Source organism: Embiotoca jacksoni, unplaced genomic scaffold, assembly GCF_022577435.1.
Source record: "Embiotoca jacksoni isolate LCO1_2020_lvr unplaced genomic scaffold, fEmbJac1.0.p SCAF_7, whole genome shotgun sequence".
Lineage (NCBI taxonomy): Eukaryota > Metazoa > Chordata > Actinopteri > Embiotocidae > Embiotoca > Embiotoca jacksoni.
Window position 1 is genome coordinate 11,644,192 of NW_027185425.1, and position 23,986 is coordinate 11,668,177.

General features: G+C 41.2%; 2 protein-coding genes and 1 long non-coding RNA gene across 5 annotated transcripts; 1 reads left to right on the forward strand and 2 right to left on the reverse strand.

Annotated features, from left to right (window-relative positions):
* Positions 1-2,291: 2,291 nt before the first annotated feature.
* Positions 2,292-16,796, reverse strand: LOC138214869 (uncharacterized). Of its 3 annotated transcripts, none has more exons than XR_011179667.1 (3): positions 16,713-16,796; positions 9,200-9,311; positions 2,292-3,540 (listed from the first exon to the last, which is right to left on the reverse strand). It is a non-coding gene; the product is annotated as an uncharacterized lncRNA (long non-coding RNA). The 3 variants fall into 3 exon arrangements; XR_011179666.1 differs by lacking the exon at positions 16,713-16,796 and adding an exon at positions 10,896-11,914; XR_011179668.1 differs by lacking the exon at positions 16,713-16,796 and adding an exon at positions 9,838-9,949.
* dlx6a (distal-less homeobox 6a) lies at positions 12,367-15,137 on the forward strand. The gene is made up of 3 exons (XM_069176707.1): positions 12,367-13,196; positions 13,897-14,090; positions 14,346-15,137. Exons 1-3 carry the CDS (start codon positions 12,890-12,892, stop codon positions 14,583-14,585), a joined length of 741 nt encoding a protein of 246 aa, XP_069032808.1. The 5' UTR covers positions 12,367-12,889; the 3' UTR covers positions 14,586-15,137.
* Positions 16,797-19,026: 2,230 nt separating the features above from the next.
* Positions 19,027-20,835, reverse strand: dlx5a (distal-less homeobox 5a). The gene is made up of 3 exons (XM_069175747.1): positions 20,298-20,835; positions 19,722-19,906; positions 19,027-19,522 (listed from the first exon to the last, which is right to left on the reverse strand). The coding sequence occupies exons 1-3, from the start codon at positions 20,653-20,655 to the stop codon at positions 19,208-19,210; spliced, it is 858 nt and encodes a 285-aa protein (XP_069031848.1). The 5' UTR covers positions 20,656-20,835; the 3' UTR covers positions 19,027-19,207.
* Positions 20,836-23,986: the final 3,151 nt, after the last annotated feature.

The following is a 23,986-nucleotide window of genomic DNA, read 5'->3' on the forward strand; positions in this document are numbered from 1 at the left end:
ACTTTTGCTTGACGCTGCAGCTGCCACGGCTGCAGCTGGATTAGGATATCATTTTCACATCGACAGAGATTTGCTTCAGACACCAAATATCAGTGACATTTTGTCTTAGCCTCTCTCATACTGCTACGGTATGAATGGTGTACAGTATTATCCTCTCCCCTACCCAGGATTCCTCGCAGTGTTTCCGTGTTCATGAATATTATGCGGTATTGTTAGAAATGTCACCATCATCATCATTGATACACAAAACAGCTCTCTCTCTATTCACCTATATTCCTGTTCAGCAGCAAATGTAGACTACATATTCACAAACTGAATAGGCCTCGCTCGCTGCAACTCTTAGCAACTGTTGCTATGTGTAACATTGTTGAACTCCACCTCTCGCTCGCTCTTCAAATGCGAATGACTAATCCATCACGGAGCACGCTGAAAGCTCTTCGTAAGGCCCCTGGAGCCGCTTGACGCCCCCCTGTGACCCTCTCCTGGATGTTTCCTCATTACTTTATAATGTATTCACGCTTACGCTTCCATGGCGTTCGCCCTGGCCTCGTAATGGGAGGAAGCAGTGAGCGGTTCCAAGGCATACGAGCCCGGCACAATTTGCACTTCATTTTATTAACAAAAAAACAGGCAGCCCAGCTTCTGGTGGTGCCCTGCCAAAGCTCACCAGGCTCCAGCGTGCACTGCCGACGAATTTCCTGCAATGTGACGACAGGATAGAGTCTCTCAGCATCAGTGGGGTACCTCCGCTGGTCCCCGGGAGATGCTGTCATTATGCGTGTTTGCAATCATGGGAGCTGAATACCTTGGCTGGAAGTGAGGGAGAGGACTGACGGAGGCAGAGGGAGAGGGGGAAGAAATTGAGAGAGGGAGAGAGAGAAAGAGAATGTTTCGGCTCCTCGACAGTGTTTTGAGCTTTCTGAAATGCATGTGCTATCATAGCAATGTTGTGTTTACCGCAGCAGGAGGCGAACACGGAGTCACAGAGGAGAGGCGCGGAAACGCCAGACACAGTAAAATGAGCAAAATACATACATTAGGACTCTGTATTCACTACACACAAGCCGAGCAGAGGGGGGGAAACTCATTTCAATATAAATGGAAGATGAGCAGGGAATGTGTGTCTTTATATCAGCTTTTGAACATCTTTTTTCTATTTTTTTTTTTTTTTTATACTCTCGCCCCATGGAAATATCCAGCAGAAGCCCTGAGACGAGTTTTGCTGGGAAGTCAGGATGTCAATGTTAATTTTCTTCCTGTTGCTAAGGAGACTCTCTCTCAGAGGCCCTGGTTCCCTCCCCCATGGTCACCGTGCTTTCAGTCAAAGAAGCCTTTCTGTTTCGAGTCTTCTCCGTCGTGCAATCAGACATTGAGGACCATCTCTGCGTCGGGGCTGCTCCACCGACCGGGAGACCCCAACATCTGGCGGCTGTATTGATTTCCAGCGGGAGGGCAATGTGTCCCCGGTGAGCTATTCAGAGCAGCTACTTTAGCGCCGCAGCCAATCTTCTGCTGTGATTGTCATGCTAGTGTTCTGGTGGCACAGTGTAGTAGCTGCTTGTCTTACACAGCAAGCACTTTAATATATCAATATCAACCCCGCCCTCCTCCACCCAACACACACACACACACACACCTCCACCTCTCCACCTCCACCTGAGCCAGAGATTTAGCTGGAAGCCACAACAAGAAGAAATGTGAGAACAAGTCGCGAGGAAAGCATTGTAAACACTAAACATTTGAGTCTGTCAACGAAGTGGAAATCACTGACACAAATAGCTGTTGTGTGGCTCCCGGAGAGCCTTCCCTCTCCGTAGACACCTTTCCGACCGGCACGCTGTGCTGGTTATCAAGCAACACATCAGGAGTTTAGGTTTTGATGATATGCTGCATGGCTTGCGTGCACTGCCAGGCGTAAATCCACTTTCACCTTCCTGAGCTCGTTCTCGTCCCACAATTGCGCAGAAACGCTCCGGTCATTCAATTACCACATCTCCAGGCTCTGCTATCATGTCCTCAGCTGCTTTGTTGGGAAAATATTTTCAAATTTTTCGGCCTGTATCAATCAATTGCCGAAGAGGTATTGGGGTTGGAATAGTCAAGAAGCTTTGTGTTGTTCAAAGCTTTGATTTCTACCTGATGTAAACGTCTTGTAACAATATGTCAGTATTTAGTCCTGGTGAAAAGCTTTGTTCGTGTGCTCCTTGTAACATGTTCGGTGTGTAGGCTGTGATTTTTGAAAAATCGACACGTGTTTAAAATAAACACCAAAGAGAGCGAGCATTGTGTGGTGCATTTTATTCAGTTTCAAACAGCGAGATACAGCCTGAATATTTCAATTGAATTTGACAGATTAAATTACATTGCAATTATTCAAGGAGTTTTCTGCAGTCACAATATAATTATTTTATTTTACACAATTATCAATTTAGTTTAAGGCCAAATTTGGTGTAAATCTTAATATAGGAAAAGTATTATAATTTTAAACCTTAATTTCACACTCTGAATATGAGATAAAGGCAGATTATATAATTCAATCTATAAAATGACAAAAGTTAGGGAAAAAATGTTCATCACAGTTTCTTGGAGGTAAAGGTGACAGCTTCAAGTGTTTGACTAACAGTCCAAAGCTAAAATACATTCAATTTATAATCATGTAAAACAGAAAATACCAGTAAATCCTTGCTTTGGAAAGATATTTTGTCTTAGAAAATCGCTAAAATAATTGATTATCAATATTGATCCACAATAATTGTCTTTTTATCAACCAGTTTCTACTTGAGAACGACAAATCCAAAAGTTGTATTATACATGCAGAACACATACAGAATGTCAGCTGCCTTTAACATGGAAATTGGCAGAACCATAAGACAAGATCTTCTGCTGATTTCTTCTAAGTGCATATATGCAGGCAAAAGAGTTGCTGGCAGAGGGCTAAATAGGGAAAAGACAAAAATGACAGGGATTTCACCACCGAATCCTTTTAGCAGGCCACTGACACATGAATGGGGGCAAAGAGAGAGAAAGGAGAGAAGAGAGAGCGAGGGAGGGAGGGAGGAGAGAAAAAAAAAAAGAGTAGACAACCAATTTGGGAGTAATGCAACTAAAAACTGACAAGTGTAATTTCATCCATCTGGGCCGATGTGTAAAAAGCGCTGCTCTGAACATTCCCCATGATTCCCCCTGATTGATCTTCCCCCGGTCTGAAACACCTATTATTAGCCACGAGCCTAATAGCACCAGGATGGCTCAGCGCTCTCCCAGGGGCCAATTCTCCGGTCATCTGCCCCTCACTCACCACAGCTGTGGAAACCAACCAGGGAGAGGGTGGAGAGACAGGGGGAGGCGAGGAGGAGATGGAGCTGCCAAGAGGGGATGGAGGCGTACCTATTGGGTAGAGGAGGGGTGGGAGGGTGAGTGAAGGGAAAAAAGGGTGGGGGGAGGGGGGGCGAGAGGTTGAGGGGAAAGGGAGAGAGGGGAAGAGTGGGTATGAAGAGGGAGATAGCTTGGAGAGAAGGGGGACAAGATGGAGACTCGTGGCTGGACATGGATGAAGGCGGAGGGTGGGGGGGGGGGGACATAAGAGAAAGGTGGGCGTAAAGGGAAAAGCCAGGGAGGGAAACAAAGAGAGAAAAAGTTATTTACAAGCATTTATCTTCTCCAAAAAAATCAATGTTACTCGAGTGTTGAAATTAAAAACATCACGCAGTATATGTACTTGCTTAATGCTTATTTTAATTATTCAGATACAAAATAAAAAAGTCTGTGATAATGATGCCTGGCTCGTGTTCACCTTTCAACTTCCCCAGGTGAGGAAGCTGCACTCACATCATAATGCCAGCCATAAAAATTAGCTTGACAGAAGGCACAATTATCTATTTTAAATTGAATTAAAACTCCGGTGGTGTGGTTTCAGGTATTTTAATGCTTTGATTTTTGGCTCACTATATTGTGGCCTTTTCCCATTAACTTTCTTTCATTTAGCCAATTTTAAATCACCTCAAACAGTAATAATTCATCATGTATTATTGCTGTTTTAATACAAATGCCTTTTTTTAACATTTAAAAGCCCTAAAAGCATTTAATATATCTCTTAATACACAATATCACCAGAGTATTTATGTCTTTATATTAAAGTGTAACTTCTTCTGTTAACCCCTAAAGTGGAAAACAGAAGAATGACCTCAATAAAATAGGAAAAGTTAGAACTGTACCTCTTTGTACATGAATAACACTTAGAATAAAGACATTTGTTTTATCAGCATTTAATAAATGTTAATTTACTAATAAATGCTGAACATGGAGACTTAAATGAAATGAAATCATGATAGTGTCACATATTTCACGGCCTGAAATTTCTCTCTTGGATTCACTGAAAAATAGTCAAGATTGAAAAACTTGGAATAAATGGGGCAAATCTTCAATAATGATAAAAGTCAGTGTTCATGGTCCCAAAGCCCGAGCTGCCGTGATGATGCCCCAAGGTTCAATGTCAGCAATAAGAAAGTTTGCAGCATAAAGCTGAATGAGAAGCACTGATTACCGTCTGGCCCTTTTCGGGTGATTTTTTTTTTTTTTGCGATGGATTAAGGTCAGAAGTCGTCTGTTAATCGCCCCTTCAGTCTCTTTGATTGAGTGAGCCCTCAGGTGAGGCGTAATGCATTTTCAAGGGCAATGATGACCATAATTGGCTACCTTCACTTTACCAAAATGGACAAAGTCCTAAAAATGTCTCCACTCAAATCTGACAGTTCAGAGCAAATGAAAATAAAGGGTGGTCTAAGGGTTTTCCAGGCAACGAATTAATTGCTGTTATCTGATGAGGCTGGCTGCAGACACGAGCCTCCTGGCCAAATCATTAAGTTGATCTGTGATCCGAGGTTTGTTAACTCAGGGGACCCGGACTGTCTTGCACACAAGGATTTCACAGCAGTCGAGTGATTCTGTTAGAAAGCTGGTAACTTAATTAGGAATTTGATATGGTTTCACTCCTTTTGATTCATAAAAACAGCCCTTTTTATTTTCAGTAATTTTCCCGTTTGTCTTGATGCTGCAAATCTGAGCATTGTTTATTGTGAGCGTTTGAAAGAAGGATGATTATTTTATTGTCATCTTGGGAATCACAATTATGTGAAGGAGTTTAAAAGTGTTTATGTGGTGTTCACTGACTTTATGCTCATTTTTTAACCATACAACATTTTCTGTATTTTTTATTATGTTTTTTGAGTATTTCTTTTAATTTTTTGTATTCTATATTTTAGGATTTTTACAGATTATCTGTAGTGTAATCCCATACACACTTAAACACAAACAATTATTAAAGGTGATTAATAGCAACAGCAGAAGAACCAAAATATACACCAAAAGCCTTATAATAATATATATGATTTGATTAGTTTTGATTACATATGTTAAAAATATGTAAATACAGGTTTCTGAATAAATGAATCCAAAACTGAATCTTTGTCAAACTTTCCGATTTGAGATTATTTTGCAGGTTAAAATTAAATTGTACAATACAGGAAACATGTTTACTGTTTCCATAAAAGTGTCATTTGTTTGTAACCGATAATTTATGAAGTCTTTGCACCTTCTCCAGACAAGTGTCATCTTTTAAAGAGGACAGCCTCTTCCTCCCAGGAACATATTTCAAGACTCAGAGTTTGAACTTGAATACAGCAGGTTTGGCAAAAATGTAATTTTCTCGCTTAATTCACAGTTATTCTGCAAGCACAAGACCTAAACCAAAACCCGGCCTGATTTGAAGAAGTCCGGTTTCAGGTAGGAGTGTCTCAAGGTGTGGCAGGCAAAGGTGTGCCGCTATCACCTGACAAACTCCTGCAACACAGCATGAGAACCAGAGCGGCATCTGAGAATGGGACAGGCACACACTCCATTTCACCAGGTGTGACTCCTTTTCTCTTCACTTCTCTTCCACTTCACTTCACAGTGTGCTCTTAAATTTCAAGCTCTTTTATTTTGCATTCAGTGGCCGCTATTGTGTGCAGCCCTTCCTCCAGCTTCAACTTCGCTGTTCCAACTTCCTCCATTCAATTCTACATGCAAGCCAGAACTTTCCTGTTTGAGCTCACAATACTTTGTTATCGGTTACTGTTGTGTGCATGGAGAATATGTGTGAGGATAGCTCTGCAAGGCATTCCCACCATCAGGAGTTTTCCATCGTTTACATATTTAAAGCAAAATTTAAAACTTTTATGTCAGTACATCATTTTTTTCATCTCACCTTAAAGCATCTCTTTTTTTTTTCTTTTTTTTTTCCTCTTTTTTGACATCTGATTGAGATTTTTAAATCTCAATAGTGGCTTTATTTATCCTGTATATACTGTCAATTTTATCCCACAGTCATTATTGTCCTGCAAAGATCCCACCTCACATGTTTACTCAGGCCTGCCTCCTGTGGCTGGGTGCACATCTGTAATAGGCCTTTTGGCTCTATTCTAACAACAAGGGTGCGATATTTTGTCTTTAACATTTCAGAATATGTGTTATGATACACAACTGCGTTGAATTTCTGTCAGTTCCTTTGTCCCTTGCATCTGGAGATTAGGTTGCTTCCACACCTCATGAAGAATCCAGCCATTGTTGATTGCCGCTAATTCCCGCACGACAATATTCCTGTGATAATGATGCCATTAAAAGCCTATTATTATATTACATTGTTCCTATAAGGAATGACAGACAATTATAGCGAGACAGTGTCCTCCTGTAATTCATGATATCAATTCTTGAGGGTTCACATATAATCCAGGTTTCGGGTGACATTTCTCCATCTAGCAGGCTCCTGTGCCACATGTGGCGCGCACTGGTGGCGCGCCCAGCGTCTGTGGGGGTTTTAAAAGCACCTGCCTGCTCGGACACAGACAGACACACACACCACACACACACACACCCATACACCCATACATCCTCCTACTGCTGGCCTTGCCAATGAATGTGTCTGGAGTCACTGATAAATAATCATCAAATCACACACACAAAAATATGACCAGGACGTTTAAAAATAGCCCTCATCCTGAAACTGATCGATATTGCAACATTCAGTCTTTATAATATTTTCTTTCCTCGGATTTAAAAAAAAAAAAAAAAAAAAAAAAAAAAAAAAAATTACGATTAGGCGCAGTGTAATGCTACATACAAGATTTCAACTTTACACGAACTGGAGATGTGATTAATGTGATAATTATGATGATGATGATTGTGGCGATAATGGCAGCAGCAGCAAACAACAGCAACAACTTAAGAAAAAATAATAATAGCCCAGTAATAATATTCATATCAGCAATAATAACATATAATGTGACTTGCACAAAAAAATGCTTGGAAATTACGAATAAAAATATAATAAAATTTTAAATTCAATTATTGCGCAATTGAATTTATGACACGGGAGTTTACGTCTAAATTCTGATCAAACTATTCGCTCCTTAATAATCAGCGTTTCCTTTCTGTGACAGTTTCCTGTTCATTTGTGCCTAATAGTTAAACATTTCAGGAGTTTGCTTAATGCTCCTCGTTGTCAAGTATTCGCTCCTAATTTCTATCTTTCTTTTTTTTTCCTCTGTCACGACAGATGAAAAGGCGCTCTAATTATTCCAGGAGGTTGGGAAATAAATGATTGTCTTTGAAGTAGGCCCGGGCCTGGGACTACATTAGAAGCCAAGCATGTGATTTGCAACTGTTGAAGTAAAACCTTCACTCTGCTGTATGAAAAAAAGAAAAAAAAAAAAAAAACGGGAAAATGAGGAGGGTGGATTCTCGGCAAAAGAAAATGGTATCTTTGTTTGCTCCCTTTTGTTTACTAGGGGATTCTTTCTCATTTCCCCTCCTTTTTTTTCATTTTTACTAATTCATTTCAATGGCTTTCAAACTGGAAAATGGAAATGTTGCTCCTGCCCTCTATTTCGGCGGCAGCGTCCTGGCAACAGAGCAATTTTCTATCATCAAGGATAAACGGCATCGAACAGTACATTCTGATAAAAAAAAAAGAAAAAGAAAAAAAAAAAGCCCATGATTGCTGGCCTTCCTGTCTGTCATCTACAGACCAAATCCTCTCCTTCAAGACCGACCACTGTGCTGTCAGACCTAATAATGTCGCGTATTAAGTCGAGAGAGGAAAAAAGGGGGACTGCTGTACCCCCGGCTCACTATTCTTATTTGTCACCAACAAAAAATTCAGATCAACTTTTTGTATGTAGCTCCTTTGTTATTGACTTGGTGCACACGATCACGGAGTTAGGTGTGCCCGCCGGGTTATATCCATGTGCTGAGCGCAACCAACTCTATAAAAACTGCATTATTGTTGATGCACGGCCACAACAAATGTCCCAAACATCCATCTTCCGCCTTATTTATTTTTCCTTTCATTGCCTTATTATCTTAAAAGAATAATATGGCCAGAAATCTAATGGCATTGTGGCAATTCTCCTTAATATTCCACAGTTACATCTCACGAAATGACTTTCGCGTTTATTTCGGTTTTTTTTTTCTGCTTTTCGGAAACAAAAGACAAAAATATAAACACTGGTGCAGGAAACCGCGCAAGGCAATCACTCAGGTGGACCTGAACATGCGGCGAAGGAAGGCGACAAGAGAAACAAGCAGTCTTAATTAGGACACGGGCCCTGAGTGGGACCAGTGCAGCTTCAGCCGTGCCAAATTAAATCCATTAGTCTGTGAGAGGCTGTGAAGACTCAGCGGTGCGGGCTTGTGCTTATTTGTGGACATTTAGCTCCACTACACCAGCACACTACACACCGGGTCCATCTGAAGGCCCTCGCCTGCACCTGGGGCCATGCATATGCCAATTTTGCTATTTACTCGAGAGATAATGTAATCCTAATTTATGATGCAAAATTTATTGCAAACAGTCGTCTGCCCGGGATCGCGTGGTTTTCTTTATGACAAAACCGCACTAATTTTTCTTGGTGTAGTTGCGCGCTTTTACAAAACACATCAAAGCTCTGCATAAGTGGCTTTGCATTAGTACGCTGTGCGCAATTTATGTGCGTAAAAGCGTCGTGCCGCCATTTGGGCACGGGTGAATTCTACTGGAGCATAACAGGCTGATCGGTGATCATTTTAGGCTGATGTGTGCGTGAGCGCGCGTGTGTGTGTGTGTGTGTGTGTGTGAGGAGTTTGCTCCACTGAATCTAGATACAATGAACCACGTTATACTGACAGCTGTGTGTGGTATGCATCTGCGCTTCCCCTTCGCCACTTCCCGCCCTTCACACGGCAGAGATGGAGAGCAGTCGACGCCTGGCTGTCTGTGAAGCGCCAGTGGCTTTGCGCTGTGGAGAAGGGAGACATGTTGTTTAAGTGCCTCCCGGTCTCCGTCTGCAGTGACATGCCTCGGCGTCCCCAACCGCCCGGTCCTCGCGAAGCCAAGGAGGTGGCTTTCCATGCGAGCTAGTCAATAGCTGTTAGCGGGACCGACCGCAAACACCCAGCCTCTCATTACAGTTATGACCTGTGTAGTGCTGGAACTCTGCGTTAACGCTCAGATATGATTAACACATGTGGCCAGAGAGACAAAAAAAAATACATGCGGTGGTAAAAAACACCCAGTGACACACATTCAGAGAGAGAGAGAGAGAGAGAGAGAGAGAGGGGACACGGAGGGAACAAGTCACTTTTTATATCTTTATGGGCACAGAGTGTGTGCATTAATCTACCACGTGCTATGTGCCGTTATGTCACCTTATCCATGCGCGTACTGATACTACCAATTCAGGTTAAGATGCATATCCCAGAAACTGTGTTAACCACAACAAAACGTCAAGTTACACCACTTAATACAGTGTAAAATATTCTCACTTTTCATGTATCCTTTCCCGGGCAATGGATGGCGGGGGAATCCCAGGCCTGATAAAGACCCAGCGGTTGGATATTGGAGTGATTTTAGAGAGTCATTCATCAGCGTTTATAAGACAGCTGGAAATAAAGACCACTTCTGTTAAACCACCACGGCCATTGATTGTGCTGAAGGTCAATCATCTACTTAGGGACAAAGTGATTTCTAGATTTGCAGCTGAACGCTGTTCATTTTGTGATTGACATTTTGACTAGCTGAAATATAAATTAATTTATCTGCAGTGTAAGGCGATGAACTCCTGTAATCCAAGATGAATGTAGGGCAGGTACAAACAGGATTATACAGCAGGTGAAGCATGCAAGCTCGATGCTTCATTCTCAACATTTAAATTTTTTTTTTAGCTCCGGTTCCCTGATAACATCTCATATGGCCCTTGCTTTCTTTATATACCTTGCAATCAGACACGGTTGTCAGCACGCATATGCAGCAGGTTACATCTTAAACATTTCAAAAGCACCAAGGTCGAGTATGTCATGTTCTCTCTATTCAAACAAATCCGTCCTTTCACCACTTCACTTAATCTCAGTGTGCACAGAAAAAGCCTCCCAACACGCCTGCGGGACACCAAGACTTTGACATTACCCACATTACCACCGCGGGATTATTAAATTGCGGGATAACACGGCAATTTAATAATCCGCAGCAAAAAAAAATCTGAGGAATGAAGATGTCTCGTATAATCTAACCCGAGGTTTTTAAGACCGCGGGGAAGCAACTAACATCATTGCAGAGCATGTATGTCTTTGTAGTGGCACTCAAAGGCGATTAGAAAAGGTATAGGATCTGGTTTCTCTTCTGCGTGTCCAAGTGGAACACGGGCAGGGGAATTGGCCACAATGTTAGATCACTGAGGGGTGACCAAGGTGTGCTCACCCACCCCCTCCCCCCCTGCGAGGTCTGCAAAGGCCACTGTGGTCCTAAAATGCAGAATTATCAAAGGCGAATACAATCATTTATCAACGTCATTCGACACAAAAGAGCATTCAGAAGAAGCTCTTACCTGCAGCCCTCCTGAAGGCAAATAAGTATTCTGATTTCAAAAACTAAAATTCTTTTTAAGAAGCCTGGAATGATAAAACCAATCCATGTGGGTGCCTTCGGCTCTCATCCCTGCCTCTGTGCTCCTCTCTTGGTCCGCTGCTGTAAAATGATTATCCGGCTGGGTTGTGCACTTTTAAATCCCACAAAGTAAATAACAACCGTAGCTGACGATAATAGCAAGGTACCAAGTTCTTGTTACAGAAAAGGAGAAAATTGAAACTAAACGCTGCATTTAGACAACCATTTTTGATAAGAGGATAATTGAGGCCACACTGGCGTATAATTAGGGGATAATTTATGCTATATCCACTTTTATTCCACCCTCCCAAAATAAATCCAGTCCATAATCATTACAGGCGAATTGTTCTTAATTTTATAGCTGCAATTTGAGTAAAGTGTGGCCGCTAATCAAATAGGTTTTCCTAGTAACTTGATTGCAACCGTAATTATTTTTCGTCGCCTTTTTTTTTTTTTTTTTTTTTTTGGTAAAATCTCTAAATTGCGATAAAAGAAATATGCTGAAAGTGATGGTTGGAATACCTCTTGCAATGAGCGGAAATAGCATTTTAGTCTTATTTGCGAATCGAACATCGCAGCCCTCCGAGACAAACTGTATAATTTACATATATTGAGGACCCTATCAGGCCTCATATTACAACAGGAATAAAAGACACTGTCAGTTTTTCTGGGTATCCACCCTTCTATCTGCTAAATAACCTATTGTACCTCAGGCATATTGTTATTTGATGTGTCACATGCGCTGTATTTTGAATTGTCATGAGGATCTTTAATCATATGGTCAGTAGCCCCAGGAAAAATGAACGGTTATAATATAGGTTACTTTCAGAGCGGAGGGGTTTTTAAAGAGGGGGACAGCTCATTAGGTGACATCAAAGCAAATACTGCACTGCAAAAAAAAAAAAAAATCAAATTTAATCAGCTGATTTTTGTATATAAAAAAAGTGAAAGTCTACTTTTGTAAATAGGAAAAAAAATTGAAGTTGTAACCCTAACCCTAACCCTTATTTTCACTTCTAAAGTTATTCCACCTGCTTCAGGGGTCTCGTTGACATAAAACTCATAACTCCTCCAATTTTGTCACAAAATGTTGAAAAAAATTATCATTTAAAACCATTAGGATTAATCAATACTTAAAATATACATGATTATAAATTTGATTCAAATGAATTTAATTTTTTTAAACATTATAATTGACTTGTAAAGGTTAATATTTTTTGCAATATAGGGCTAAATTGTAAAATGATTCAGTGGTTTAAAATCAGTAAAATCTAAATATTCCTGGTGTCTGCTATATGTTATTAGTTCCTTTCTGGGGAGGAAGACTGGAAGCCTGAAAAGGAAAAGAGGCACATATACACTGCTAGCTCATCAGACTATATCAAAGAGCACACTATGTTGCGCATCGTGCGTAATTTGGAGGTTTGGGTTAAAAAACAAAATCGACTCGGCAATTCCAAAGGAGCCGCTTTTACGTGTGAAGCTTGTCTGTAGGAATTAGGCGTCTTTCCCACCACATATTATTTCCCCCCATAGTTGTGGTGGGAGCTGGTAAGGTGGGTTAACTCCAGCTCAAGTCTCCGTGAAGCGCAGAGCACTGATGACGTTGGGTTGGATGACCAATCGGGAGGCGCTGCCCTTTGGAGACAAACCATTTTACTTGTAGTGTCTGCATCAAGTCTGGAAGCAAGGGCTCAATTTTTACAGAATCCACCTTAAAATCTCTCCCTTAACTTATTCCTATCTTCCGCCACTTTGAGTGAGAATATCACAGGACTAGGGGGGAAATAAAGACGCCTCTGGAAAATTCGGGTGTTAATAGGACAATATCTGTTCGCGGTGGAGAGGGGAGAGAGACAACAGCACAGCGAGAGAGAGAAAACCGATTTGGTCTTGAGAGAGAGGGGGGTGAGTGCTCTCAAGGCAGAAAATTCGATGATGACCATGACTACGATGGCTGACGGTCTGGAGGCTCAGGACTCGTCCAAGTCTGCTTTCATGGAGTTTGGACAGCAGTCGCACTCACAGCAGAGCTCCCCATCGATGGGCAGCGGCCACTACCCGCTGCACTGTCTCCACTCCGGCTCACACGCTCACCACCAGCACGACAACACCCCGTACCCCGGGACCAACACCTACAACAGGTCGTTAGCCTACCCCTACGTGAGCCACGCGCACCACAGCCCGTACCTGCCATCATATCACAACAACACGGGAGGACAGACAAGGTTAGACGGCGCAGGTAAGAGACCCCCTTTTCACCCAGCCAAGTGGAAAATGCACCGCGTCATGTCCATCCCCGGCGCCAGACAGTACCATTAGCGCATACCTTCTTTTAGGGTGACCCACAGTGGGGATCAAACCCCTCTCCCTGCCAATGTTGGTGTCATGCCCAAGTCACCGCGCGGCCACTCCAAGTTCGGGAATGATCTTTCAAGCGTAGGTGGGCGATTTCACCGAAGAAAACCGTGCGTAAATGGTACCGGAATAATTCCAGATCCAGCCTACTGCCTTCTTTGCCTGTTTTGCCGTCCTGTTTAGCACTTCCCTCAGCTCCCACAAAACCTGTTTAATGCCCGGGGTGGGATCATCTCGACCGTGCAATCCTCACCAACTACTCGTGGAAATTAGGCAGCCCGCACGCCTTGAATGTTGTAATTAGCATTTAATTGACATGTCATTACCAGCAATATCCTAAATATGACAGCGTATGAGGATTGTGGCTGCCACGGCGCGTAAATGCAACGAGAGATGTCAACGTTTATCAGCGTGAGTTTTCATTTTTAGACCCCTTCATTTTGCCGCTTCTGCATTTATCTCCACTCGCCGGGATATTCCAGCTGCCCCGGCACGCTGGTTGTAGGCTACACGTTCGTCCTGCAGTAAATGAACACATGTCTGGCTGTGGTTTTGAATAATAACATTGCTTGTTTTTGTTGCAGAGCAGCAGAAAACGACGGTGATTGAAAATGGGGAGATTCGTTTTAATGGGAAAGGCAAGAAGATTCGCAAACCTCGGACAATTTATTCCAGCTTGCAGCTTCAAGCACTGAACCACCGTTTCCAGCAAACACAGTACCTCGCTTTACCGGAGCGCGCCGAGCTGGCTGCCTCTCTAGGGCTGACACAAACGCAGGTATGAGGACAAAATCCGCTGCTTTACATGTTTACATGACCTCTTGGACACTGTCAGTAATTATGTTAATTATAATAAACATTAGAGAATTATTTATCTTCATCATGTGTGCTTTTCAATGTTCTTTTTTTTGTATTCATGGTGTTTCTGTCATTAATACTTGCAATGCTGCATAAATAAAACGAACGTCCATACAGGCTCTTTAGCCACATGCCCTTCACTAATTGCATGCACCCCTCTCCTCCACTCCCGCAGGTAAAGATTTGGTTCCAGAATAAGAGGTCAAAGTTCAAGAAGCTGCTGAAGCAAGGCGGCAACCCGCACGAGAGCGACCCTATCCCGGGCTCCATGTCCCTATCCCCGCGCTCCCCGACCATCCCTCCAATTTGGGACGTCTCGGCCTCTTCCAAAGGAGTAAACATGCCGGCCAACAGCTACATGCCCGGCTACTCTCACTGGTATTCCTCCCCACATCAAGACTCGATGCAGAGATAGACTGTCTGGAGGCCTCCGGATCTCCGCCATGCAGTTTCCAACGTAGCCTAAATGCGATTTTTCCAGAGACTGGGTGCTGGAGAGGAAGGAGATATAAAACTATGCTGCTTCTCTTCTGCAGGATAAGACACAGCCAAGCCTCGGGTGTGATGACACAAACAAGGAAACTAACCTTTTTTTTTTTTTTTTTTTTTTTTTTTTTTTAATTTTAGCGTACATGGCTGTTCAGTGGGCTCGCATTTGTTATGCTTTCATTCATGTCAACAATTGACAATTGACAATATACCAAATATTATCAGTGACATTTGAGCCACTTTGGGCAAAGACTGTGTACACTCTCCATGCGCTGTGGCGCCCACAACCTTTTTTTTTTTTTTTTTTTTTTTTTTGCCATGGTGGACTCCTGATTGCATTTATTTTATTTTATTTTTTTTGGTTGTTTCTCTAACATGCAAAAACCAAGCAAATTGTCTGTCTGTAAATATAATCTGCGATTTTAGTTGTAAATACACTTTTTATGTTTTGTCAGATTGAGTAAACCGTGACTCAAAACAGATGCCTGCTGTTGCATGATTTCCAATATATATATATATATATATATATATATATATATATATATACATTTTCAGAGGCCTTTTTTATGCTGTATATTAGGCCAACATCACATTATAACAGGAATATTTCCCTCCACCCTGCTGCATAGAAGCTTCTAACAGATAATATGAGCAAAAGGTAATGACACTGCTCAGTGAAAAGCCCATTTCACCAGAGTAAACATTTAAAATATACCCAAGCTCTCAGTGCTTGATGAAGAACGCTACAGTATATAGATTTATCAAATGCACTCAACACCAGAGGAAATTAACTTACCCTCCACCGCTGCTGTCTACATTCACATCGAAAGACATTTGCTCCAGGTCCAGCGTATCTTGTCATTTCACCCTCAATTATTAGAAGTATTGACAAAATGTTTTCTCCCTTCCCTCCGTCCTAATGCAGGCCGTTAAATGCCAAGCTCCACGGGATCGATGGGGAACAAAGCAGCCAGCTGCAGTGGCGTTCAATATGAAGGAGATATTTGGGACAATTTGTGGGTTTTTATCCAAGTGAGGCTTTTTTTCCATTCTCATAAATGCAGGCATAATTAGGGTAATTTTTGATGTAGCCCGCTGATTACAGCGTTTTTACCGTCAAAGATAATTACCTGTAATTTTCTACCACTTTTAATACTAAAAGGCATCTTTATTTGGATTTGAGGTAGCACAGATGGAACAAAAGAGAAAATTATTCGGTTATTCATATACAAATTGCTGAGAAGAGTGCGCGCTCGGGATATTATCTGAAATTACAACGCTGAAAAGCTTCATGCAGCTGTCAAGTCGCGGATGTCCCACTGGTGCACATTCAGCCTACCTGGGCCCCCAGGCTGGGGCCTATCTTTGCTCCTGGGCCAGGCTTCGGGCTGCAGGGAGCCCGAAGCAGCAGTGGAGTAAACATCAACAGAGCTCATAAATACACAGTTGGGCACATTCAGCTCCAAGAACTAATGCGTTTCATCATGTTTTGCAAATGCATAAAGGCTTTGATGAGCTAAATGAAATGAATCCCAGACTGAGGATAGATAGATAGATAGATAGATAGATAGATAGATAGATAGATAGATAGATAGATAGATAGATAGATACATACATACATACATACATACATACATACATACATACATACATACATACATACATAGATGGGGGTAAAGTGCAACAGACTGGGGTGGGGATGCACGGAGAGATGTGTCACTTGCTCCCTGAGCTCTCACAGCACCTGATGCACTACAACACACTTCTCACATAAAAGCTCCTGGACAACATTTAACACAACTTTCACTACATTAATTGTGGACCTCACCAGCGCCGAATCCAGCCTTGTAAGGACACCCACAATGCAAATACTCTGACTAACAAATCAAAAATACATGCGATTTTTAGAATGATGCATTTCCCTATTTCTTTGCCCAAAGTCTTGACTAAACAATTAAGCTCAGAGCTTGTAGTGAAGAGTGAATTTAGAGTAAGGAGCGCGGTAACCTCCTCTAAGAGTGGAACTGGTAACAGAAAATATACTCTTCCTTACCTTTCTCGCTTCTCTAACATAGACTAACCAAAACGCGCTGCACGGTTTTTACTGCTGCGTGTTGAATAAGCAAATCCAGGTGGGAAGTGTTTGCACACCCCGGTAAGCTCTTATATATTGCCTGCAAAATTAGCTGTTATTACTGTCACTGTTTAGTGATGGCGAGCTTGAAAAAAAAAGCCCTCCGCAATCAGGAACCAAGCGCATCTTTGCAAATTATAGGTAATTGTCAATGTCCAGATTATGATAATGGCGGCCCTAATCCTGGAAAATAATTATTGTGGAGTGTTACAGTTGAAGCTGTCCAGTAAAGCTAACTGTCATTATTTAGACTCGATTTGCAAAACGGGGGGAAACTAGCTGAGTGGAAAATGTTCGGTTGGAAATAAACGGGGGCTCTCGATATAATGGCACCACTAGTGTGTGTGTGTGTGTGTGTGTGTGTGTGTGTGTGTGTGTGCGTGTGTGTGTCTGCGAGTGTGCATGTGTGAGAAAGAGAGTGAGTGAGTGAATGAGTGAATGAGTGAGTGAGAGAGAGAGAGAGAGAAAGTGTGTGTGTGTGCGTGTGTGTGTGTGTGTGTGTGTGTGTGTGTGTGTGTGTGCGTGCGTGAGAGAGAGAGAGAGTGAGTGAGTGAGTGAGAGAGAGAGAGACAGAGATACAGTAGCGATGTGTGTATAAGTGAGACAGAAACGTGTGCACGTCCGTGCATGACATTTTGCGCGCGCCAAAGTGGTCTTAATCGCGTGCACGTTCAATGTGAACATCTGAATTTCTCGAGTGACCATGTTTGCTCTGTAACGACGGGACTACAGTTTACCATTCAGCAGAAATTAGACTGATAACAACAGAGGCCGCGGCGGCCAGTTTAGATGGAGAAGAGGATTTCCTGTGGCATTTTGCGTGTGCTTGTGTTCTGCAGGCTGCAATCAGGAAGATGTGTCAGGTGTAAATGGTAACATGCATGGGTCAGTGTATGGGTCAGATGCAGTATTGTTTAGTGTGTGTGTTTGACAGAGAGAGATGAAGAGGGAGGAACATGTTGCTTTGTAAAATCTCACTAAGGCCTGTATTTTTACGCATATGGCCGGGCAAATTCAATTAGGTAAATTCTCAAATCCCCACAGCTGCATGGTTTGTTTAGCGGTTTTGCAGCGGCAGCGTTGGTATTACTGCCTGCTAATAACATGGCGAAATTGTGTGGGATTGTTCTGTCTTTCTTTCTTTAAAAAATGTTTTACCCGGAAGGTGGGCTGCGGCCGGGAGTGGCAGAGCTCTGGAGCCGGTCTACCCCCACAGGAATGCGGATTGTCTCAGATCTCCGTGCCGCCCCCCTCGCCTCCTCTCTGCCATTCAAAGCGGCTAATTGTAGGGGACACAAAGCGAGAGCGACTGCAGACTGTCTGCTGCAAGGAGCAGGCATTTTTCCCTGCAGCCGAGCTGGAACCAACCGAAAGGCTTAATCAGGTTCTCCATTCAAATACAATATGAATTATAAAAAGGCGATCATTATGGTGGTAATCAGAAGCAGTATAATAATAATAATAATAATAATAATAATAGTGCTTATGCTTTGAAAAATAATGTGGAATTATGATTAAAAAAAAATCTGGTTAATTTGAAAATAAGAATTATAATAGCAATAACATGATAAAACACCAATATATCTCCAGAAATTGGATTGCATTATGCTATCAAGGAGATAACTTCCATAAACACAATATAAAATGTGAGTATTATAATTATTTGATGCAAAATCACAACATTGTTATAGGATTAATCAATCCAATTCAAGAAACCCATGTTCAATCAAAGTAACTGGAATTATTATGGTATGAGACTTACCATTGTATAGCCATATTTTCTCAAAAATGTCTTTACAAAGGTTTCTTCGGTCAAAATTTGTTTCTAGAATTCTTAATTTTGGTCCATTTATCGCAAATGTAGAAACTGGTGTGATCCAAAAAGAAAAGAAAAATCAGCAAATTCATCTCAAATAAGCAGGTTTATCTAAGACAGGTATTAAATTTGTCCGCGGAAAATCTGCAGACATAAACGACACAGTCTTTAATAAAACAATGGATCATATAAATCTTGGAACACACCTAAATCGCAGTTTTAATTGCAAACTTTTAAGATTAGATATTGATTATTCATCTCAATACCTCTCGCAGCAGAGGTTTACAACCTGGTGTGAAAATGTCACCTGAGGCTCACAAACATTATTTATGTCTGTGGGTCTTTGTCGTGATTTTCAGTGTAAATATCTGAGGTTTAAAATAATAAGAGACTGTAGTGAGGCGGGAGGTTTCAAAGTTCCATTGTCCATTTAAACGTTTAATAGTCTTCCAAAAAATGCAATAAATTACATGCACACATTTACACATTTTACACGTTTCTTCTATGACTGTCATCAAATACATTGCATATTCCTCTGAAATTTGACCACGAGTCCCATAGAAGGAGAAAAAAAATGGAAATGAACAACTGGGTTTTTTCAATATAACGTCCCCACTCCAAGAGCCAACGAGTGCTGTAACGAGTTAGGGGTCTGAAGGTGGGAAGTCATGGAGCTGCCGGCCGAGGTGTACCATGACCCCGTATTTTCCAAAAAGTTAGAAGCCGTCGTGTTGATGTTTTGGGGCTGTAGGCTGTGCGGCCTGGAGGGACCCTGCGTGTCCCAAACGGCCGGGGACTGTGGAGAGTTGCAGGCCATGGGGTCGCTGGAGCTGGGGCTGTGCTCTGGTGGAAGCTCGCCGTTTTTCATTATCTTCTTTATTTTCGATCTTCTGTTCTGGAACCAAATTTTGACCTGAAAAGAGACAAATACGGGGCTGTTAATACGCTGAACCTCAAAATGGACTAAAAAGACGCTGCGTAAATTTAGCGTAATTACGCACAAAACAAAGCTCGCCACAACAGTCATTATTTTATTTAAGTGGCATTTAAAACGACACAATTTCCCAATTTTCAGGTGAAAATAAGTTAAGACTGAGTTTTAAAAATCACACCTGTGTTTGCGTGAGTCCCAGCGAGGCAGCCAGCTCAGCTCTCTCTGGCAGCGCCAGGTATTGTGTGTTCTGAAATCGCCTCTGCAGGGCGGCCAGTTGGAAGCTGGAGTAAATTGTCCGAGGTTTTCTCACTTTCTTCGGCTTGCCATTCACCATCCTCACTTCAGGCTCGCTTATCTCTTTTTCTGTTAAAATAACCAAAACAAGAATAGGCTAAAGCACGTGCGGCCTCAAAAAAATATATTTTTCTAGGTTATCGTCTGCATCCTTTAAAATCTAAAGAAAAAAAAAAAATCAGATTTATGAACCAAAGTTGTCATTCCAGAAAAAAAGTAAAGTACACACATTTTTATAATATCTCAAAATGACCTTGAAAAAGGCATATTTAAATAAACAAACATTTGTTGGTTATTCCATGGCTTCGGTTTTAAGTTGTACAATTCTAGATATTTTTTTTTTTTAAGTAGATGAAAAATCAGAAAAATGCGGAAATATAATAAAATTGGATAGAAATTGGTTGGCAATTCGATTGACTGACAATACTTCTATTAAAATGAAAAACGTTCGGAACCGTACCTTGTGGACTCGGCTGGGCTTGCACTCTGCTGTAAGTCCCAGCATACTGGTGGTAGGCAGGGGTCGTGTACGAGCTGTAATCAGTGTAAGATTTTGTCGAGTAATTCCCAGCAGATCCGTTTACACCCGGGTACTGGTACTGATAGGCATTCAGAGGCTTCCCGTACGAAGTGGAGGTGGGCGAGCAGTAACCGTGAGTGACTCCACCGGCGGGACTGTAGTATCCAGAATCCGTGGCGGAGGACTCGGGTAAAGTAGGAGATTCCTGAGACGGATGATGCATGGTGGGGAGTTGAAAAGAGCTCTGGAATTCTGCAGGTTTCACACTCGGGATCCTCCGGTCGAAAACTCCAGTCATACTTCGAGAGGGAACGCGTGGGTTTGTTTTCTTTAATTAGCAAAAAACGAGACTGTCTGACTCCAAAATGGTGTGAAAACTACACTGGCATTGTTGAAAGGCTCTCAGGCCGTCGGGCTCTGGTGAAGACTGCAGCCAGCCCCGCAGCAAAGACTTGGTTAAATCCTAAATCGCGCTCTTACGCACTGCAGGGAGGATCTGGTTCCATTGGCCAAGGCGCACACAGACACAGCTACACCCAATTCACTCCGCCAGCTTTCTTATAAGGGGGGAAACCACCCGGTCTATGTAGCTGCATTGTTGTGTTTTTATACTATCAATCAATGGGGGCAATTAAAGTGTCGCCAATTCATCAGATGGATGAATTAGAGGGACAAAACGGCATTATCAAAAAGGCCCCTATTGCAAGACTGACCGATTATTACGGCTGTTGTTATTATCTTTATTTATGCATTTTATTAAAACAGACTCAAACGTTATTCTGTTTAACCATCTGGGCTTACATGAATATACGGAATGCAATATTTCAGTGATATCATTAAACAGAAATGAAACATAAAATTGGACAACTTTGGTTGATCATTGAGCTCGTTTGTTATGCTATTATTTACCATTTTAACAGGCAAACAAACCTGATGGAAAATTCGATGAAGCATTGCTCAAAGCTGAGAGATCGTTAAATTATTGAATATATCCGTTATATTATCAGCATATCGAATATATCCATTGCTGTTTAACTGGATCACTAAGGGGATCATTAAGGATTTATCTTATTTGATCCCCTCTTAGCCTGGGCACATAAAAATCAATGCCCATTCCCTCAGTTTACACATTCAGTGGTGAACAGCGCCGACCAGTGGGCAAACTAAGGGGCTGCACTCCAAGCTCTATGGCAATGCCCCACACAAATACAGTATTTTGACAAAAAACAAAAGGCTGATCCATTTTTATCTAAGTTAACACAGGTATAATTCAAAATGATAGGCAACATGCGACCATTCAAAGATAAAGTTGATTAAAAACACAAACTAAGATAAATAAACGAAATAGCCTATAAAGCTTTATAGCAACAGGTGTGAGGCAGAAACCACTATAATGTATTTATTATTATATTGTGTCATATAGCCTATCACATATATGACACAATGGATAGGTTTATTCATGGAAAATAACCTGGATGAGAAAACAATTGAAAAAAAGGAAACTCTTAAACACTCATGTAGGTCTACTTATGACATTTTTACTTTTTTACGAATCCCATGTTTCAGGTCCAGATGGACCTATTAGGGTCCCTGTAGAGTTTTCGGTATTTTTCTATAGCAGCAGAGAAACTCTCTATAGTTCTCTGCCTGGTAGTGCTGTAGGCTACATATTTATTCTTTTCTCATATCAATGACTTAAACCAGTAAATAGGTGTCCTTCTTGGCAGATTGTATTATTACTGTGATATTGGTAGTCCTGATTTGCTAGCCCAGAAATTCTTCTTTTATTTTTGATTTAAGCAGATCGTAATCCTGCTTCAAAGCTGCATATTGTGTGCAGGAGTGTGTAGCGTCATTAGATGATGTGACTACTGACTCGGTGGAAAAACACCATATGTCCTAATCCTGCCTGTATTATAAAACCTACCAACTCCCTCCTGATTTCCCTGAAGTCCTGCCCTCTGCTGAGTGTTGGCTTTAAACTCCATCCCTGTCATGTTTACTACATCCATTAAAATCTCCCTCTTTAAACTGTATTTGCTGCAGTACACAATCCATCTTCCAGGGTATTACACCGCTGACCGAGATGTGATTGACTTTTTCCCCATTATAAACAAATAATGTGAAGAGAAACCCAGCATGCCCAAATCTTAATCCTACAAGGATTACTTCCTCTCTTCGCTTATCCTCCTTTAGACTGTTTACCATCAACAGACTTCTGGATCTTTAAATAATGTTGTCTGTATCCCATTCATTCCACCAGGTGCTAATTATGGCTGTTTTAATTCATGATTTTACCTCCTCTCTCAAACACATATTTGTAATGATGTTCTATTTCCATTTTCTTTCAAATTGTCCATACCTTTTTTAATTGAATATCCCCTCCTGTGCTTAATCAAAATTCCCTCAATGCATTTTTCTTTGCAGATTACTTTCCCAACCTTCGCTCTCTTTCGTTTATTATCTATAACATTTTCTTCATTTAAATTATTTCTCACCATTTTACAAGCTGGATCTTGTTTTGTTATGTCCTTGCTATATTCATCATTCCACCAAGGTACAACTTTCCTTTTAGAACCGATTTTACAAATTGGATAGATGCTGTATTTATGATCATATTATCATATTATCATGGTATCTGTGTGCATTAATTCTTATTCCCTAAATTCATCCCAGCTGTGGGGATGTTTTAGACTTTCCATTCACTTAAGAAAAAGTCTTGCTAAATGAGTATTTACCAACACAAGATCTAAGCTTATACTCACATTTCTTGCTATATGTTCATCCTGGTTCCACTTCTATTATTCCGTCTCATAACAAAAGCAAGATTCCAGTGAACACGATGGGACGTGAACAGAAAATAAAAGCTCATTCTCATTTTGATTTTCAAAAAATGTCTGTCATATATGAGCTATATTTACTGTGAATTCAGATGAGAATTAAAAGGGAACTTCCTGTTTCCACAGATCAATTCCACTTTATATTAAGAGACTACCACGTCAATGTGTTACTCAGACAATATCAGACCAATCTGATTTTAATTTCAAAATTAAGTAATCAAAATGAAAGCCCTCTAAAATGTCAGATATCACCTGCTGTATATTTACGTATGAACTCAGATTACAATTAAAAGAAAATGTCCTGTTTCTTGCACATCTACAAAGAACACATGAAAACCTTACAAAAAAGAAAAGACAATGAGTAAGTAAGTAAAACTTGATTGAAGGAAGGGTTCTAAGTATAGTTAGTTAAGATAAACTCAAGTAAAGCAAGGTAAACTTGAGTTACATAAGTAAGGTATCAAGTTGCAGAAAGAGTGTAGCAAGGAAGCTTGCTAGGAAAAATGTAGTATGCCAGTTGGTTTGCTTAATCAATGTCAGCGTTATGATGGTAGTGAGCTGGCTTGTCTTTGTACCTACTAACGGTCACCATTACTACATTTCAGGAACATTAAACTGTCCTCTCAGTTCAATGGCAAATCTGTATATGACTTTTTCATGAATTAATCTTTCTATTATGTCAACATAATAACATGCCTGCACAATATAACAAAAGTAAATATCTTTTTTTTTTTTCCAGGTAGTAAATAGTTCATTTTCTTCATTTACATTAATGCCACAGCATTGCAT

Coding starts and splice junctions, on each gene's coding strand:
- dlx6a (XM_069176707.1), top strand. CDS start 12,890: ATGATGACCATGACTACGATGGCTGACGGTCTGGAGGCTCAGGACTCG. Junction 13,197..13,896: donor GACAAGGTTAGACGGCGCAG/GTAAGAGACCCC, acceptor TTTTTGTTGCAG/AGCAGCAGAAAACGACGGTG. Junction 14,091..14,345: donor TAGGGCTGACACAAACGCAG/GTATGAGGACAA, acceptor CCACTCCCGCAG/GTAAAGATTTGGTTCCAGAA.
- dlx5a (XM_069175747.1), bottom strand. CDS start 20,655: ATGACTGGAGTTTTCGACCGGAGGATCCCGAGTGTGAAACCTGCAGAA. Junction 19,907..20,297: donor AGCCCAGCCGAGTCCACAAG/GTACGGTTCCGA, acceptor TTATTTTAACAG/AAAAAGAGATAAGCGAGCCT. Junction 19,523..19,721: donor TGGGACTCACGCAAACACAG/GTGTGATTTTTA, acceptor GTCTCTTTTCAG/GTCAAAATTTGGTTCCAGAA.